Source organism: Limulus polyphemus, unplaced genomic scaffold, assembly GCF_000517525.1.
Source record: "Limulus polyphemus unplaced genomic scaffold, Limulus_polyphemus-2.1.2 Scaffold3956, whole genome shotgun sequence".
In the NCBI taxonomy this organism is placed as follows: domain Eukaryota; kingdom Metazoa; phylum Arthropoda; class Merostomata; order Xiphosura; family Limulidae; genus Limulus; species Limulus polyphemus.
The window spans coordinates 76,030-96,775 of record NW_013669566.1 but is presented as its reverse complement, the minus strand read 5'-3'; the positions used below and the strand labels follow the sequence as shown (position 1 = coordinate 96,775).

The window sequence follows — 20,746 nt, the reverse complement described above, 5'->3', positions numbered from 1 at the left end:
AAGTTACGGAAAATCAATTGACAAACGGAGACGTAACAATACATTAAGACAGCTGAAAACAAAATTTTTGAGAAATAGAATGAAACACACACACTGTTTCTTCAACATGTGAGATCGTTATATTGAAATAAATTTGAAGCAGTGTCTTTACGGTGAATCGTGAAATATATTTATGTCCAAAGTCACCGTTGTGCCTACTCTCACTTTCGGAGACGCCGGACGCGCCTGATTTACAGTAACTTGTCAAATTATTAAACGACTACAGTGTATCGAGAACTTGAGGCGACGGGTGAGAATACAGTTCTTGTGCTTCCATTCTTTAGCTTTGTGTTTTATTCGACCCTCGTGATCATCTTTATTGTTATTATTTAGAAAGGTAAGCTTGCTATACATATTTTTTTTTCTCCACATTTTGTGTTGTATAGGATTGCCGATATTATAAAATTTGTAGGGGGGTCTCTTCTCGCATCTTCGGATGTAGCTAACACTATATTGATTAATACTACTACTAGTATCGTTATCGGTTAACCGCTACAGACTTGTTAATCAGTTTACTTTCGATGTAATTTGATTTTAATATGATTTTCAAGTGTTCAGTTATTGTATGTTGGTACGAGAGATTATAATATGAATCTGCCAAACTTAATCAAATGACTTTTTGTAGAAAGACATTTGCTTATTTGACTAGGCCAAAGCAGAATAGCGCGAGATGGAAACGAGGTGTAAAAAACTGGCATTTACAGGGCGTGTCTAGTTTAGTCCAGTCACCATGAGCTGGGTCCGATATAATGGCAGTACTATCAGTAGAAAATAGTAACTTGATATTGAAACGTAACTTGTTGGATATAGTACTTGTTAAATGAGTAGTGACTTTGCAATGTGTCCTGAAAGTATATTTAATGCCTTTGAATCTACCTCACTACTGACTGTAGCTGTTTCAAATTGACTCAACTTTGGTGAACGCAAATTGACTCCAGTTGTGTCGGGTCGCTGAATGGTAATTAATGTGTATCACTATCAGGATCAAATCAGTGTATACGTGCAAGTGATAACAAAAAAGTCTTTCATTGTATAGATGTTTAGCTACATGTACTTTGCAGTGACACTGACAAGGCAGTGCTCAGACTTTTTCTTGATCAGAAACTGTGAAATGTATATCCATTTGCTTGCTTTGATATACGTTTATACTATAGTACATATATTTTTGTATTATGTACTGTTTCTTGTATTTATATCTGATGTATTATTAATTTAGACTATCATATTTGAAGCTACTAATTTGATTTTTGTATTATCAATTCATATGAAATGTAAATAGGTTATGTAGGAAACTAGCAAATCTAATGTATGAACACAAGTCATTTTATTTCATTAACAAAGACAAACATACATTGTCATGGATATTAAAACAAAAAAGTCTGAAAATATAAAGCAAATTGAAGTAGGTGTGTTTTGTACAAAACAGACCTACTTCAATTTTCTTTATTTTTTCAAACTTTTTTTGTTTGTTCAGATTAATAGTTTTATTTTTAAGTTAGCTGGTACTACATTGGGAAAAGCTAGTTTTTCTGATCATGCATTAAAATGAGACAATCCCTGTGCAACATGACAAGATGCATAAAGTTGTTAGTTAATATGTTTATGGGTCTTTTATATGCAGTAGGAAGAACATATTTGTACCCTGGAATGTTGACAAATATGTACAAGTTAAAAAATACACTTTATGTAAGCTTTTTTTATGCTGCTGCTAGGACACCCCATTATATTTCAGTAACCTCATTATACAGGTCTTAACTTTATGGGGAAAAAATGGGTTCAAAGGAAGTACTTACTACAAGAATGATTCAGGTTGGTTTTCTGAATGTACTGTGTTTAGAGCTAAAATTTAGGTTTATGTTATTTCAGGCTAGCAACATGTTAAGATACAAATTTTAAGAGATAAAGACTTCATAAAGATAATTTGCGTATAGAATGGCTATTTAAAAAAGTTTTATGTTTTGAGGAGACTAGGTTTTCGTAAAATTTTGCATGTTTTTGGGTGGATCATGAGTGTATGAATTGTGAAATGTTTAAGTACTTAATGTATAATATGCATGTTATTAAAAAAGTTGCTCCAAATAATATCTATATATGTAAATTACATAAAAACAAGTCATGGGACATTCTGTAGTATCTGATAAGTAGATTTCTTGCCTCAGAGATCATACAGATAGTCATGTATAAATGTGGTAGCTAAATAACATGTGATAATAAATATAGAAACTAAAGATATTTGAATTACAGTAAAAGCATTGTTATCCAGCATCTTCACTTCTAGCAACTTCTTCTAACTAGAAATTTCAATATATTTAAATACATATGCTCATTTTAGCTTTGTGATGCTGCTGTGGCTTTGTTTATGTTCTTTCCTGCCAATGCGTGTCAGGCTTCAGTTGTTAGCCATCTATACTGTGATTCACATTGTGCATACTTTATCTGTAAATATTTTCTACTTCCTGAAGTTATGACTTCTAATTCTAGCAAGAAATCAATGGAAACTCCTTCCTCAAGCTAAGGAGTGAAATGTAAACAAGTTGTACTAACAATGCATCAGAAACTAGACATTTGTAAATGCATGGAAAAAGATTTGTATACAGTTTAAGGTTTTTAATTTTAAAATTGTTTACAACTGTTAGTGTTTTACATGATATAGGAATACTGTACTTTAGAACATTAACAAGGTGTCAAAGTTTTTCCTGTAAAATATTGTAAATATTGCTTTTATATTCAGAATTTTTGCCTATTCAGCACTGTCCAAATCCAGCAGATATCGGTTAATAAAGCTTTTATTGTACAATGTTTACAATAAATGATAGACTCAAATCTCTTAAAAATTAGAAATTACTTGGTTTATAAAGTAACCTGAATGAACTCTAAATATAATATGACTTATAAGTTTAGTTATATTTCATTGACAAACTCCAAGTTACAGACTTAATATTTTGTTTAATAACAATAGCTAAATCACATTATTCTACTTGATGTTGTTACTATTCACTTTAGGGGAATCTTATTTAATGCTGAGTTTCTGAGTCAAGTAGAGAAAAATTTGACAAATCTGTCAGGTGGGTGGGATCGGCTAAATCCAGACTTCCGGCAAACTTAATATTGTGTAGTGGGTTATGTGGAGCTTGATGTGAGGAGCAGTTTCCTGTATTGTTTTCAGTAAACTGAGTAGCCAATCATACTTTTCTTCTGGCCAAAACTTTTTCATCTTTGTCCTGTGGTCAGGACTTTCTTCTAACCAACAATGGATTGTAACACCTTTCTCTATCTTGACATTTCCTGAGGAAGCATTCAGTGCCTTCCATTTCTGTCAACATAGTAGTGTTTATCTTCATTAGACCTGTCCAAGCAGAAGGTTCAATATGATCCAACCCAGCTTTATCTGCACAGGAAGCCACAGACTTTCAGGTAGATTGTTTGCATAATTTGATTTTAAAAGTCAAAAGTAAACATATGATGTGCAATTCATGTTTATTCCTTGAGAACATTACTATTATGGTGCTGCAAGATATAAGTGAGACAAAGAACTTCATTTCTTTTTTGTTTGTTTCAGATTACTAACCTTGCTTTTGATCTGGCTGTCAAAAGACAAGCCCTCAGCATCAGTAACAACAGTTGCTCTGAACATTTTAAGATTTAGCTTTGCAGTCACTGACATTTCGTCATGATCACATCTACATCAACTACATTTGTAACATGTAGAGTACCTTGTGACTTTGCAAATGTTTCAGACATGAAATAGTGAGCTATGTCCAAGCAAATCCACTTGTGCTTTGTACAAGCAGGGAGCACTACTTAGTATAAACTTGACAGTGTGGAATATTATAAGAGATCATAAGACAAATCACCCACAACTGCAGTATGGTTTATAGTAAAATGTTCCTCACATCAACTTTGATAAAACAATCGTATCATCTTCATCTTGAAGCCATTTTTGATATGTGACACACCATTGATATAATTTCAGCAGGATTGGTCCACTACTGGAATTAAGTGGTCAAGACTGACATCATAAACTGCTTTACTTGTATTAGAGGCTTAGTGTAAATTAATAGATGGATTTGTTCTTACAAGTAACTTATACAGAATTGATATTAGCAGTTGATCTGTTCGAAGGAAAACGAAGTTTGACAGTAAAAGGTATTATGACACTTATGATGAAGAACAATGTTTACTTGTATCAGAAGGGATGCAGATAAACATTTTAGAATTCTAGTGATTTCGTCTTCAGTATCCTCTATAAAGGGTAGGTCTAAAGTCAGTGGGGTAGGTGTTGAGCCATTTCTGAAAATGACCTAAAATCTGTCCTTTACATAAGATACTGAAGATGGAATCTGTAGAATTCCAAAACATTTATTTGCATCCATTCTGATATAATGGATATTCCATAAGCATTTGTTAAAGACTTCAACAATAACAAAAAGTCTATTTTACCCAATATATTTGAAACAATGGGTGAGGGAGCACATTTATCAAGATATTGCTAGGAGTTTTTTTTATATATTGCAGCATTCTCTGGTTTTTAAATGGTTTCAATTATTAGAAGTTAAATTTACACCGTAGTCATTGTATAAAAGCATAGTAGCTTTACAAAGAAATTATGGCAATTAGTATATGTGAGAATACCTAGTGAAATGCTTTTTATATTTTAGTATTTATTTTTTATTTTTCAGCCATTTTTGATTAATTGAAATGTCCAACTTACGGCGACATTTAAATTTTGTTTTGAACAAGCCACTAACCCACCATGCTCAAGGAATAGGAAGTGCTACAATAAAATCAGCTTCAAAATCATCAACATTTTGCATTATGTCAAGTGATTTGTACAATTGCCTTGATATCTGCTCATCATATATTCAGGTAAGAAGGATTATCACAACATATAAGATTACTTGTAGACAACTAGGTAAATTATAGAAGACAACCCTACATACAAGTTCTATAAAAAATATTATGGGAATCACTTGAGCCACTATATCTTTTGAAGCTTCATTTTTTTATCTTGGTGGTGGTTTGTTTTAATGCCATGTGATAGCACAAAAACAGCTTGGCAGATTTCTTTCAAATATTATTTACATAATATTTTTTTAACTTATAAACATTTTTTTTATATTTAGATCTTGATATACCAGCTATTTTGATCATATTTGACTGTTACAGGGCATTAAAAACAACAAATTTACAAGGTTTAGGAATAGAATAAGTAATTGTTAACATAGTTATCTTACTTGTGATTATGTCAACCCCTTGACATTTGAAGAAAGTAGACATTAGATATTGAAACTGTTATTTCCACTTGTGAATTTGTTATATGTAATTGTCCAATTCTTGATATTTTAAACAGACTCTTTGCTCTAGGAACACATAATGCATGCTGAAAAGAACTTGATAATTCTTTTACATATGTAGACTAGGTAATGTTTTTTGTGTTTTTTTTTCTAGTGTATACTTTATGTGATATAAATACTGAGTGCTACTATGTGACATTTCTAGGCCCTGAATACTCTTTGTGGTGCTGGTACTCTTTTGGCCCAGAATTTTCTCAAAGTATTCAATGAGGTACCTTCTCACTGGGAAGTAGCTTCACAGTTTCTCAATGCATGGGATGAAATCAGCAAAGCCACAGCTGGTGCTAGTGCTGCAGTGAAAACAGAAACCCTGATGAGTCTTCAAGACATACTGAACAGATTAGAGGAGGGAGAAAACAAACATAGAGATGGGGATGAAGAAATTGATGCGCAGTTTGAACATATCCAGGTGAGTATTTTTCTGTAAGTTGTATTTTTATAATTAACCATTAAGTATTATAGTGCATTTGTGTGATTAGAAGTGATTTTATCTTGCTAATAACAAATTTTTATATTTGGTAGTAATACTTAAGATTTTTTTGTATTTACATGACAATGTATTTTGATTACAGTGATATACTTTTTTAAATATAATTTCAGTTTTTTCAAAAGAAACATACTTTTGGCTTAGTGTGATTCCACCAGATATTAACCTTATAACTAAGGTTTAATTATTGTATATTTTTTCTGTAATTACTTTGTTACAAGGCCAGACTTTTGTTTTACAATGTAATGGCATCAAAACTTAGTATATAAAGAATGCAACTTGAATGGTGTTTCTCTGCACAAAACAGAAAGGAAGTTTACTTTTTCAAGTCTTTAGATAAACTTGGTGATTGTTTTTCTTAAAAACCTCAGTTTACTTCTTTTTTTTGCATATGTTATTAAATGCCCTCCTACCCTTTCATTTAATTATTTCAACTTAAAAATATGATAAATAATACACAAACATGCATATGTTTCAAAATTATAATAATCTGAAACTCTAAATTGATTTTTCTTTTACAATTAAAATTATACATAGCTCCAGCTTTAGTAGGTAAAAATGATAGTTTTACTTTGCCCAAAAGTCATAATCATTCTGCTTTGAATTAAAGTAAGAAGGATAGAAATGATACAAGTAAAATATTGGTATAATTTATTTTCAGGCAATAGGACTGTGTCTTCTTTCTTATGTTGAACTACAAGCTCAATTCTCACTTGCTGCATGGAAGGCATTATCACAGATCACAAGGAATTTTTCATCTGAAAGGTTTACACACCATGAAAGAGAAGCTGTAGTTATGAATCGGCATGATAGTCAGGTTCCAGAAAAATTCAACTTATCTGTAACAATAAGGAAACATTTTGGCCAACTGCTTGATAAGCTATACACAGGTAGTTCAAAACCTTCAACAGTTGAATCTATACACAATCAGTTTTCCACTCATAGCCAGATTTCTGCTTGTCCATCAATGAACCTTGGTGAAAAGGGTAGACCACCAGCTGGACTTATGACACCTAATTTCACATGGTCAAATTCAAATTTCTATCAGACTGGATCATTGCATTTCAATTCAGAGAGTCCTTCTCAAACAGGTTTGAATCTTGAAATTTTATATTTCATATGAAGCTGTGAAGATGAAGATTTAATATTGAAGAAAATGTAATTTTATGATTCTTGTTAGAGATGCTGAATTTGTTCCATAATTTAATAAAATATTTTTTTCTTATCGATATTCCAGTTTTTATAAGTTACCCCATAACAATGCATAATATTTTTTAATAACACAAAAGCTTATTTCACTGCTAATTTTTCAAAATTTAGCTTTTGCTCCAAAAAATATAAAACTAGGGATTAGCTCTTGTTCCCATGTTTATTTTTAATAAAGTTAATTTTGAAGTATTTAAGGAAAAGCTATATTTTAGTTCATTCTTTATGGATTTTTTATTTTATGTTTCATGTGTTGTGGTCGTTTTCTTTAATTATACATTTAATGCTTGATCAACTTCTTTTATGATGCAGACAACAGAAAGTAAGTAATTTCACAGTGATGGATAATGGGAGCATCCATAAAGTTTTTTTTAAAACATAATGACAAAGAACAATTGCATATGTAGCTGTATATAAATCTGGGTATTTAGTGGCAACTTTTATGGTAAATATTATGTTGTTGTATAATTCTAACATGTTTTATTGTATACCTTCATAAGTGGGAAAGATAACACAGCACTCATTATTGACTTCAAGAGTTCTCAGGACTCACATGACACTGTTTTAGGAGTACCTTAGCTGAGTCCTCTCTAACTCCAAGAGAAATTAATTAGGCTTTATGTGAAGTATTGCAATTGCTTCTTATCTGTAAGTTATTTGCAACAACTTAAGGAATTTCAGTGTTTAACATATTAAACACAAGTTGCTTGAAATGTGTAATTTAGTAAGAGAAAAGAATGATAAAAGGTACTTCAGTAAACAAAATGCTACACTTATGAAATAAGGATAGTTCTATTACATATCACTGTGCCCATTATTGGTCATCATTCAACCAGCTAAAGCACCTAAACTGCACCAAGTGCATATCATAAATTCACACCTGGCAGGTGCTGTCTAAGGTACATACTTTAAATTTTGAAACTGTTGTACTGTATAGGTAAACCTCTCCCCCCTTCATATCTGTGAGTGCTTCTGAAGAAATACATTCATAATTCTTGTAAAAACAAATATGGGTTGTACTCTTTGATTTACATTTAATATATATTGTGAAATACTGTGATTTTTATTTTTCTGAGTAACTTTGTCTTTTCTGGCTCATCCTGTTTGAAATTGAAGTTGCTTTTAGGCATAATTTATGACATACATATTTTGTATTACATTAAGCCCTGTCTTTGAAATGGTGAAAGGTAAAGCTAATTTAGATTTAATATGTTTTTGAAGTGTATGGATCATTGTCTATCTTCTTGGGCATCCAGATTTATTGAGACATAAATCCTCTATCAGTAATTCCCATGTTGTTGTCAACTGGTTTTCACCGTAGGGCTGGTGTTATTTCAATGTGCCTCATGATTGCCAAATTGGCATTAGAATTTGCCTGTTATGTATTCATACTACAATTCTGGATACCTCTTGTTTGGTGTTACACCACTCTCTTATTTGTATTCTGGTCTGTGGAATGCATTTATTGTATTATAAACATTTGTGAACTGATAATGTCATTTTAAAGTAAGTTGCATGTTTCTAGCTCTGACAGAAAGGTATTATGCCTTCAATGCTTAAAACACTTTGTGGTTTTCACTCTTTGTTTTTACTTTATGTATTTGTCGAAAAAATAGCACAACATAAGATTAAAAAAAGTTTCAGTAATGACTGAGATGAGTTTTTGTAGTTATGATATATTTTTTTCAATATTATTTTCTGACTTGCTGGTCCTTGCAATACTCATTCTAAATTATTGTGGTCAAGCATATACTGCCCCATTCATACAAATCACTACCATATGGCTTCTATAATTAAACAATAATTGCTGTGAAAACTTGCAAAAATGTAATAATTTTGTGTATTAGTGTTGCAATTTAATGATTTTTTTATTGAGAGCTTTGTTATTCAAAGGTAAATAAGAATAAAAATTTCTTTTGATATTCCTACTATGTTACGTAGTTGTAGTCATATTCATTCTTAATATTACTGTAGTTCTCTTATTTAAAACTTTTTTAGCCATTTGTTGTGTAGCTGAGGTAGAAAAATTTAAATGCTATTTGAAATATATATAGCTTATAAGCAAAAATAATTCATTTACATTGTATTTGTAGAATGAGTTATTTATTGTTGCTTCACATTCAACATGTATGTAATATATGCATTCTATATTTGGTATTTGATAACCTAGAATTGTGTTGCATTCTTTTAGACATTATGTAAAATGGAACATTTTCATAGTGTGAACATGATTAAATATTCTAGAGCACTCCAAAAACACATCAAATGAGCTGGATGAAGTTATCAACTTGTTATCATGGAAACCAATGAAGCACAATTCCAGCTCCTTATTAAGACAAATGCCTACAGTGTGTGACTTTGATAGTAATTCTGAACTCTGGAAGACAGTTTCTTCTAAGTATGACAGCAGAGAACTGAGAACCAACCATTCAGCAGTTCACATATTTCCTGATGCTAATAATATAATGTCTAGCTCAGATGGAAAGAAAACATGGCCACAGATGAATAACCATAATGTTGGTGCTGGTTTCTCTTCTGTAAACTGGATCTGGATGGAAGATCCAAAATTAGCTTCATGCATAGAACCAGGTCCACAGACTGGAAGCCAACTGAACAGTGAAAATTGCAGTTTTAGTCAGAATACACATTCTTTAATTGCTTGGCAAAATGCAGAGAGAGAGAGGTAAAGTTTTATATCTTTGGCAATATAGTGTGTTTACATTGTTATGTGATGTGTTTGTAGCCACTGTTATATTTCATATAACATGCGTGTCTACATAAATAATCAGAAATGTTCTTGCTGTCATTATTACTGAATTAGATGTCCTTCTCATTATTTTAAATGTAGCTTTTACAGATGTATTGTTCATTCCTCTCACATTTTAAAAATGTTTTATCTGTTAAAAATTCTCCTAGTCCACTGATGAGAATAACAAAAATTATATAAAAGTTTGTTATAGATAAGACATTTATTCCTCTGATAATTAGAAGATCCAAGTATAATAATTAATACTCGTTTATATTAAAAAAAGATTGATTGAAAGTTTATTATAGATGCTTGTTTTATATATGTATGTAAAAGCCCAATATTTATTAGTTAATCTGTGTACTGAGTTAATAACAGGTTTCCATTTCAACTGAAATATTACTTTGCAAACAAGATAAATAGTTTTGATTATGGAATTTTAAGCAGGAAATGGCAAGTCAAAAAATATTCTTAGACTAATCCAAAAGATGTGTTAAGAACATCATAATGTATCCATTTTATTTTTAAGCATGTAATTCTTGTAGGCCCTTTATATAAGTTTCAAAGCAGATTTGGGAAGTAGTTACTGTTTTTCATCCTTCAGTCAAAAGTTTTGCTGACTAGAGATTTTATATATAAAACAACATTCCATTAAACCACAATTGTTGACTTAATTCATCACACCAACAGATATTATCATCATCAGAAGAGGAATTTGTTTGTATTTATAAGCTTTCATGGGCTGTATGGGCTCTAGTATTATCTTCTTTTATCTTAGTAATGCTTCATCTAGTGCTTTTGCTTCTGCTACAGGTGGAATACAATGCGGAAGGGAGAAAATAGTTGTTCTAGTGATGATGCCTCCTCAATCAATGGGCAAGACAGTGATGTTTTTTCTTTTGGGCTTGATTTTGTTGGAAGAGAACTGGTTGCTTCTGTCAGACAAAGGTATTCAGCATTTCTAAAACCTTTTTAATTTTAAAATGTAATGTGTAGAACATAGGTATACATAAAAAATGATTGAATATTTAATTTTTGTAAAGTGATTAAACTTTGTTGTAGTCTACAAAACTTAATATTTTAGTTAAGCATTATTATGAAGAAAACACTTATATCAGAAGCAAAACTTTTCACCATTTGAAACAATAAGTAATTTGGTAATAAAAACAAAAGTTTCAAAAATATTTAAATACAAGGGGCCCTTAGACAAAGAATGTACATTCCATGACTTGATCATTAAAATTCTAGAATATCTGCAGGATAATATGAGAATTAGTTTTAATTCTATGACAGACCATTTTGTAGATAGTGAAAGATTCTACTCTGTTAATTAAAATTCAATTGTTCTTTGAAAAAAATCAAACTGAAAGTTTAATTTGTTTAAACTTCTTGAAGCATATATTGGTAATGAAATTTGTTAAACCTTAAGTACATTCCTTCAAGTTGTTTCTAGGTAATCAATTATCATTTGTTTTTAGTGTAGTAAGATGCACTAATGATGCTGACACTGATATAATGTGCGTTTCTTGTAGACGACACAGTAGTAGTGATGGTGTGCCAGACCCCCACCAGGCTGAGGTGTGTAACACTGGAAAGGGAACAGATCTGAACTGGGTATGTATTTAACAGCACATCATAGGTAATGAAATATTCCTAGGATTTTCCTGCAGAATTCTTGTTAAGGAAGACATTTATATTTACTTTCCTTACCAAAAAACAAAAACTGGAAAGGGGCAGAATAATAAGTTAAAAAAATAAAATGTTTACTCTAACAGTGCTAATTGTTTGGTTCCATATTTTCATGTGCAAATTAAGCTCTTTTATTATAATAGTATTAGCATTTTATGATACAGTACATCACCTCCTCTCACCAATAAGCCTTAGGATTATAATTAATTGCATTAGACCAAAACACAATAAGGCCAACAACTCTGTCTCTTTGGATGAAGGCCTTGTCTCCTTCCTTAAATCTGTTTCATTCCAACCTTTTTTCTGTAGTGAGAACAGTTTACTTGTTTGGAAAAAAAAAATCGATGAAATAACTAATAAGCTATACAAATATAAATGTATTGTATATAGAGGAACACATGTTCAAAATATTAACCACAACAGTTTTAAGCTGCTGTTTCTATGACCATCCAGAGTATTTAAAAATAATAAATGTTCACCTGAATGTTAAGTAACTATAGCATTCACCTTTATATTGAATAACAATTAGGTTCAGCCATATATATTATAAATACAAGTATTCTCTAATTACTAATTACAATTAGTTATTTCCCTTGTTGCCCAGTTTCCATCAATTCATAGGTAAATATTTTTCATTTTATAGGACGACCGATTTGTGAAGACATCGACTTGGCCGCTTAAACAAACTAGCATTAGATTTCCAAGTTCCTTTTATGTTGTAACTCCACCTGTTTCCCATGTATGTGAGCCACAAGTTGGAGAAACGTGGCTCAGCTCAGTTGGGAGAATTTCATCTCAAGGAAATGTTGCCAAAAAATATTGCTTATTTGGTCAACCATCTTGAAACATGGACATTTTAAAATGGTATCAGAGATGTCTTTGCAGAGAGTTGTGAGATTAGAATATTGAAAATATTTGTAAGTGCCTTACACATATATATATAGCAGTTTGTCTTTTGAACTGATGCTTCTCCCTATACTAAGATCCATTTCTAACAACTTTCTTTTAATGTGGAATTAAAAGAGTAAAATGACAAGATCCTAGTGAAGGAACACACAAATGCATTTTTCATGTGATGTATTTAAGCATATATTTTAATACTCTTAAACTAAAGCAAGATATTCCTGAAAATATTTCCAGTTTGTACAACAGGAGAAAGCAACTTGGAAATGACTGTTAAATATTGCAGCAGTCTTGAATATTATGAAATAATTTTTAGTTTGTAGCAGCTTTTATAGACGAAACCATTAAGGTTGTGACTATTTTGAATAATCTATTTTATAGGTTACGAAAATGTGCACTTACTCATTGTTTGTACATAAATATCAATTACCTAAATATTAAACAAACTGCAGTTTGAAACATATTTTATTGAAGGCCTAATAAAGCATATTTGTGTTACATAAGAAACAATACTCATACATAGTGCATAACTTACAACTGGAATTAGAATTGTGTGAAATAGTTGTATGATCAGGTTTTTCTTCAAATTTAATACTAAAATGCTCAAGCACCTGCTTAGCCTTTCTTTATTATTTTCATAATTTTGTAAAACTGTGTGGCCTAAAATCATATGTAATAAGTATCTTTTTTTTTCCCATTAAATATTTATATCTAGTGATTGAAAATGAATAAATACTAAACCAAAGATTGAAGCCAAGACATTTTAAAGAGAGAATTATGATGTGAATGAATTTTTTTTCCAGATCAAGGATGAATGGTGACATAATATAGCCCAAGTTATTATGGGCAATATCAGGAGGGTTTTGTGAAGCACAAACTGTCTTGAATTACAGTGTTATCTTATACCATAAGCTAAAAGATGCTTGTATAAGTTGTGTTTACAGAACTATATATAAATATAATGCAATAAATTTCATATTTAATAAGAGTATAGCTGTAATCAATTTTAATCCCAATATTATTGGCCTAGTCTTTGAAATTTTCTTAGTTTTGTATATTATTCTTAAGAGAGGATTAATGTGTGATATGCACATATATATCTGATTATACTGAAAGCTTTCAAGGTAAGATAGCTTTAGAAGTATGAAAATTAATTTTTTTATTACAGAAAAGGAATTGTTTAAAAATACCAGCAGTGTGTACATATGTTTTAATGGCTAAATAAACACTGCACACTAACAAAAATAACACTACTTGTAAAGTTACAGATTATTATATTGAGATAAAAATGAAATGAGCACTTTTTTGTCTCCATTGTTAGCTGCACTCTTCATGTAGGAAGAAAATTAGCTGGAGAAGAGAAACCCACACAAAACCAATATCTTTCATGAATAACATTTAGTTCTTCAAAAATTAGTATCTGCTTTCTACTTCATTTCTAGGTAAAATAAAATTTAAAAGGCAGTAACTTCCTTTACTTTCAAATGCATAATACAGGACAGGGCTTAGCTTGTGCTTTCAAGAAGTAAAGCCATAAAAAAAGCTACCTCCGTTTTTTGTCTTTATTTAGCTGTTATTTACCACATTAAAAAAGGCTGCTGACAAGCAGTAATTGAAAAGGAACATTTCTAACATAATTTCCCATGTGAAATATTAGGACAAGTGTCCAACATGCACAGGTTCAATTGGACTTCATACCAAATAGAAATCTGTAATTAAAAATTACAGCATTGCTAGATTTACATTATAAAAATAAATACAAATTTAAGCTTCATTTTGTTTTTATATACTAGTTGTATTTAAACACACGTTACTTTTTGTAATGTATTTTATTTTGTAAACATTTTTTGTATTAGAATAAATAAAAGATATTTTACCATTTATTGTATATTTACTTTTTTCTTATAAAGTTCATACTTGTTCCAAAACAAATTGATAATACAAGACACTTTGGGTTACCCCCAATCAGTTAGTTATCTTAGTGGATTGATCAGTAGTTCTGTAAAACATTACAGTTTAGACTTTAACCAAGCAGATAACATACACAACTATTGCTTTTTAGCCAAGGCCACACAACTTACAAGCACGTTTACTTTTACACAAGTTTTAATTTGCCTTTCTTTCTCTGCTGATAAAAACCATACTTTAGCTTGTTTTATGGCAGTAAACTAGTGGTGGAAAGTTACTTTTCATCATTTATGCTACAAAACAAACCTTTTATCCTCATTATAATGATACTGCAGTTACAGCTTACAGTTATATTTCAATATTGTGTTTGAAAAAGTACTGACTATTTGTTGTAGTTTATGGGTGTATTTCTGAGCAGTGGTATAGTGAATGAATACATTTTCACCTAGACTGTTGTTATCATTTTCGAGACTCTCAAATGTAGCTATCACCTGTTCATCATGTATGAAATAGTTTGTTGCAATATTGTTTTTCCTTTAAACAATAATATAGAAATATTACATAAAAAGGGCACAACAACTTTCATGATTTCAAATTAACTTCTTAAAGGATTTTGAAATCATGGCACTATTCAAGATGAATTAATGTAAATTTATTACCTTACTGTATGATTATTACTGTCTTAGATGCTGATCCCCAGTTTATCAATTAACTGGTAGGATTAGTGTATACTATACAAACCACACAAACTCTTGCTGAACTTCTCTTAAAATAGTTTTGAGTCACCTTTATTGTATTTATAAAGGAAACGTTTAAATTACAATTCATTAAAATAGTGTGAATTAACATAGACCAACACTGATGTTGCTACTTTAAACCTACAAACATGAATGAATACAATAAAGCTTTTACATGTGTTATAATTCTTTTCCTGATGATTTGCTAAAACTAGTACCTTATTTTTAGCCCAAATGAACCTCAGCTAATATTCTCTTATAAATTACATGATGTTATGCAGCTCATACATACAACAATTTTAACACAGTATATATTTTTATGTAATTTTAAACTGTGTGAAATAATTCTTTCCAGACTTTTCTTCATCAGTATGCATACCTTCCACAAACAGTCTAATCTTTGATAGATCACTCATTACCAGGAAATTTTGAAGAGATAACATTTTACCTCCAGTACTTTTTTCTCACAATATGACACAAACCTTCCATTCTCAAATACTTTGAGATATTGTTATAAAGTCATCTTTTATTAACACTCCAGTAGGAGTGTATAAACAATCAAACTGCTTAATAAAATTTCTCGCAAATGAAATATTTAAGTAGCAATACAATGAATAGTAATCACAATATGGAATTTTTGTTATAAGATGTAAAAGAATACATAAACACATTGGTGTCCATGTTCTTCTCACATTGGTATGAAAATGACTGTATAGAATAAAAACATCTGTCACTGTTAATATGATTTGTTAGAAATTAATTATATAAGCAATGACAACATTTGAGTGTTAGAAAAACTTAAATACTTTAGGTTTAGATTTTAGTAACACATACAATCTGCAATGTTTTTTAAAGTTTTGTGACGTAAACAGATTAACTTTATAAATATCTATTCCACTACTGCACATAACTAGATATAACAAATAACCTGTCAACCACTCAGTCAACATATATGATAACAAGTCACTGTAAATAACGTTCTTAGTTACCTGAATTATGTTGATATAATTAAGCTATAGGTTATTTGAAAAAGTATAGCAAGTTGTTAAGACAAATCTTGAATAAAAAAAGTTTAAATAATCAATAATTTCAAGTCTTAAGCACAATGTATAATTTGTTTATTCTGTGAAAGATTTTCTAGTAATACTGAGCAGACCAACAGAAATACCAATATCTAGGTCATAAAGTGAAAAAGTGTTTTATAATCCTGACGCAATGACTTTCTTTAATGTGTTTACCTTATAATCAGGCTTTCCAATACTTAATTTTGCCTTGAAGCTCCTAGTTTTTCTACTATTTTATTACTGTGGTTGTATATCAATATATTTTGTATGCTTTAACTGTTTTAGTCTATACTATGCGTGTGGATGTTGTTTGGTTGCTTCTAGCAGATAAACAACAGTTTCTATAAGTGGAAAACTTTAGTATTTTAGGTTTATTTGTTGTTTTTTTTATATTGTGTCCATTCTCAAACTTAAATGAAAGCCTAAGATATCCTGCTTTATTTCATTATTATTCTTAGTTTACCTGTACTTCATTTATAAAAATTCTTTAAGAAATGTTCAAAGCCTCTTTATAATACATCATGACAACTTCTTGTTAATGGATTACCTCTTTGGATAAAAACTGAATGGGTAATCTACACAACTATATAGAGCAAGGCCATGAAAACTTCTACGAGCTACTAAAGCATAACATAAACATGGAACTCTGGCATGCCATCAGCCAGGAAATGGTCTTCTTTTAGCAGACTAACGTGATACATTTTACTCAAATTATTATTTTTTCACTTAAAAGGTCTGCAACCTATAAATTAAAAGCCATAACTAATATGTCATGAACTTGTTTTTAAACATGAATCAAGATGTTGGTTTATCACTGTTACTAAACATTCAAATCCACAAATAGGACACGTCACTCTTTCACACATTTGCTGTTCTCCACACAGTTTTCTAGAATCAGATACTAATTCGGGTTTAGTTGATGAAGTTGTCCCAGGATTGGTGCTGGATCCAGGTTTAGATGGGGTTGAAGTCCCAAGGCTAGGACTGAATTCAGGTTCAGGTAACAAAGAAGTATTGTGGCCAGAACTTGATTCAGCTCTATCTAAGGAAAATGGAATACTGTAGGACTGAACTTTATTTGAAATATCAAATTTCTGACTCTGAATGCGTTTCAAATTTCCCCCTGTTTTTGATTCATATTTGGGAAACATTAGTTTGGTCTGAATAAATTTAGAACTGGATTTGTTCAAAGGATATTCTTCCTCATCATCTGAGCTGAAAGAATTGAGAATATGATGTATAGGTGATGAAACTGAATGGATTTTTACAGTGACCTCCTTTTGATGTGGTTGGTTTGTAGTATTTTTATTGCTACTATTTCTATTTATGATATTCTTCAAGGCGTTTCTTTTGTTATTTCCAACTCTACTTGTTACTGTTGGCAGTTGTTTTACTGATTCATCTTTAACATGACTGCTTTGTTTGAAGGGTAGACTATTTTTTTCTTTCAGGACATTGCGTTCTTGTTTATCTATCAGTTTTGATGAGTGTTGAGAACCTATAATTTGATTTCCTAAAATATTTGTATTTGCTTGTTTAGATGAAAGGAAATTATCATTACAGAAAGTATTTCTGATAGCTGCAAATTCCGATTGACTCGACAGAGTTCTATTAGTGGTGCTTGTATTGTCACACATGCTATTCCTGCCTCCAAGACGATGTCCATGACCAGTGAATGGCACAAAATCGAATTCAGTGGAGCTTTTCTTCAAGCTAACATCTTGTTCTAATATACCTTCTGAATGTCGTTCTTGGTTTACATGTGGAATAGATGTATGTAATGTTGGTGTTTTAAGTCCAGGTGATGGCACTGTACTCTTTGCCGAGTCTTTGTCATTTGAGAAGTTACTATTAACTGTAAATATTTTGGCCCCAAAACAACTCCTGATGTCCATACCATCTGATTTTAGTTTTTTCTCAGGACCTGAAATAGATATGCAATAGTTTTACTAAAAGCAACATACTGTTCTTAATAAATAACTGTAGTTCAAAGCAATTATCTGTTTCCAACAAATAAAGTTTAGTTCAAAACAATACTGTTATTAATAATAAAAAAATTAGTAAAAGCCAACAAATTTTTCAATATATTTTGTGGAATTAAACCACATATATGCTTTTATCAGATAGTTGCTCATGCAACTGTATCAATTACATGTAATTTTTTAAATTAATGTTTTTACTTTCCCTGTTCGTTTTCATTATCAAAATCTGTCATCACACAAGTTAAACTTCTCTACTGTTAAAAATACCAATAAATTTAATTTCCTCATTAATGCAAAAACTGTAGCAAACAATCTCAAACTTCATGTTATGTTTGTACATCTTATTCTAGGCATTTGTACATATGTTTTGCCTACGTGATTTTCCAAAGTTGGCTCCACCATGTTAATAGTAAATTTATGCAAATGCTAGTGCTACCTACAAGCTATATATGGTAATACATATAAGGTATCTTTCATTTTTTGTAATTTCCCTAAGTGTAAGTAAAGTCAACAAGCACTGGCTGACTTATCACAAGTCTTGTCAGTTTAATAGAGGATTTAACATCTTTCAGTTGTAGAACTTGTAATAACAATTACTGTGCTGTTTTAAATTGCAAATGTCCAGAAACCTAGTCATATTGTATTGAATGTGGAATATACTTCCTTTTACAACTGTATCAGGGGTCAAGCCAGTTCTCAAAATAGGAAGAAGCCCCTTTTCCCTCCAGGTGCCAATATGGAGAAGTTTTTGAAAATAGGGAGACTTCACATTTCTTTATCACATATTCACAATGTGAAAATGCTTTTTATAAAGGAAATTTTTTCTTGTTTCAGGTTAATTATTTTCTTCAGATGCAAACATATATACTCATACAATTTGAAGCATTAGATGATGATTGTATTTTTTTTTTTTATTCAGGATTTGAGAAAAAAAAATTTACTTTTTATAGTTTTTAATTTGAATCAATAAAATAATGTCTTCATTTAAAATAATATAAAACCATTTTCTAAATTCATTGCTATTTTATTTTTTCATATGTTTTTTAACATACACCTCGAATGTGAGTTACGATTTCTGGTCTTAACAGAATTTTAATGCCCCAGCACATACACATTGCCTTTTGCTGTGTCTTTACAAATCAAGCAGTGCCAAAATCCCTTGGTAGCTTGCACATACCAACTGAACTCATTTTGAGTTCAAACCTGTGAAACTTTGTGTTTTTTTTGTTCTCTAATTTTTCATCAGGCTTTTATTTCTGGCCAGAATTTGACTCAAATTTTACTGAAAGTTTTATGCTTAACCAATTTGTTGGGGATGCTCTGAACAAATGAAGAATATCATTATAGACAGAAATACATAAGCTTGATTTGATTGCATGCTTAAAATGCAATTATATTTGTCAAGTAAAGAATAAAAACAATTTCAAATGATAAAGCTTTATGGCACATACTGGAACAAAAAATACAGCAATCTGTTTGCCAACGAAGACATATGACACCTTCCTCAATTATTATTAACATCTTTCTGTAATCCATTGATAATAATAATAAATCCAATTATGTTTATCAATACAATATACAGTAACTTTTTTCTTCATTTTGTCACAAATTTTTAATAACAACGAATTTGTGTAATTGATATTTACATAATATTGCTGGTGAGATTGAATCAAGTGTGCTAATTGGCTTGTGCCTATATTATGCTTGCCAAGTTGGAAGGCTATGGGTAAGCATGTAGTGTTTATGTTGAGTATGGAAACTTAGTGTGAAAAATATAAAGTGAAGTTGAAACTATGAAAGCAATGTTTAAATGCACTTTATCCAGTCAGATGATCCCTGTGAGAGGTAAGTTCTGTTTTTTATGGTGATTTAAATATTGAAATTCAAATTATATTATTTCTTTATACAATTGAAGATGTAGTGGCAGTGAATTCACATTATAGTTAAGAGCTAGTTATCTTAGCTTAATGGCAAGAGATTCTGGCATTCTAAAAGTTGGAAATCTTCCTGCAAATGGAGGATGATGTGGAAGAAACTGGAGGTAGGCACAAGAACATGTTAGTTTAGAGAGTGGTTGGTAATACTCCTGCCATTGTAGGTTTTAGCATTACAGTGTTCTTTTATTTGACTACAGAGCCTTCTAATGGTTGTTCCAATATATATATCATCATCCTCCAATCCTGGGAAGAATTCAAACTTAAAATGCTAGAATTCTCCTGCCATTAAGTTATGAAAACCAGCTCTTAACCAAAAGATGAGGTCATAGCCACTACATCTTCAATGATGAAAATGTAGAGAACATGAACTTTGATCATTGATTATGACATGGACTAAGACCTTATGATGATTTACTGTCCAGAATATAAAAAAAAAGAAGATCCATAACAAACATGTTGGTTATTGTTGTTTTTCAGAATTTAAAAATCTTATCTCTGCCAACTCTCAAAATAAAAAGGCTTTTACTTGTATTTCTTAATAGTATAAATATATACTGTGTTGTTTTGGGGCTTAGGATTCTTCTACAGTAGGTGTCTGTGACTTGTTAGCGATAAATTCAATGATGAATAAACAGCACGCACCTCACTTGTTTTCAAATATATATATATATATATATATATATATATATATATA

The 20,746-nt window shown here is 30.7% G+C and overlaps 2 protein-coding genes across 4 annotated transcripts in view; one reads left to right on the top strand and one right to left on the bottom strand.

The window, feature by feature from the left end:
- The first annotated feature begins 231 nt into the window (after positions 1-231).
- On the top strand, positions 232-14,231 carry LOC106470349. Of its 2 annotated transcripts, none has more exons than XM_013930900.2 (8): positions 232-376; positions 4,719-4,905; positions 5,539-5,802; positions 6,542-6,971; positions 9,331-9,769; positions 10,646-10,780; positions 11,365-11,446; positions 12,165-14,231. In XM_013930900.2, exons 2-8 carry the CDS (start codon positions 4,738-4,740, stop codon positions 12,363-12,365), a joined length of 1,719 nt encoding a protein of 572 aa, XP_013786354.2. In that variant the 5' UTR covers positions 232-376; positions 4,719-4,737; the 3' UTR covers positions 12,366-14,231. The 2 variants fall into 2 exon arrangements, with proteins under 2 accessions (XP_013786354.2, XP_022254669.1); XM_022398961.1 differs by lacking the exon at positions 232-376 and adding an exon at positions 517-997.
- A 62-nt stretch (positions 14,232-14,293) lies between these two features.
- LOC106470347 (sprT-like domain-containing protein Spartan) overlaps positions 14,294-20,746 on the bottom strand; it is a 20,887-nt gene continuing 14,434 nt past the window's right edge. For both annotated transcript variants that reach the window (XM_013930897.2, XM_022398960.1), the window contains one exon: positions 14,294-18,057. In XM_013930897.2, the coding sequence (XP_013786351.1) occupies positions 16,904-18,057 (1,154 nt within the window). In that variant the 3' untranslated portion in view covers positions 14,294-16,903. The remainder of the gene's footprint in view (positions 18,058-20,746) is intronic.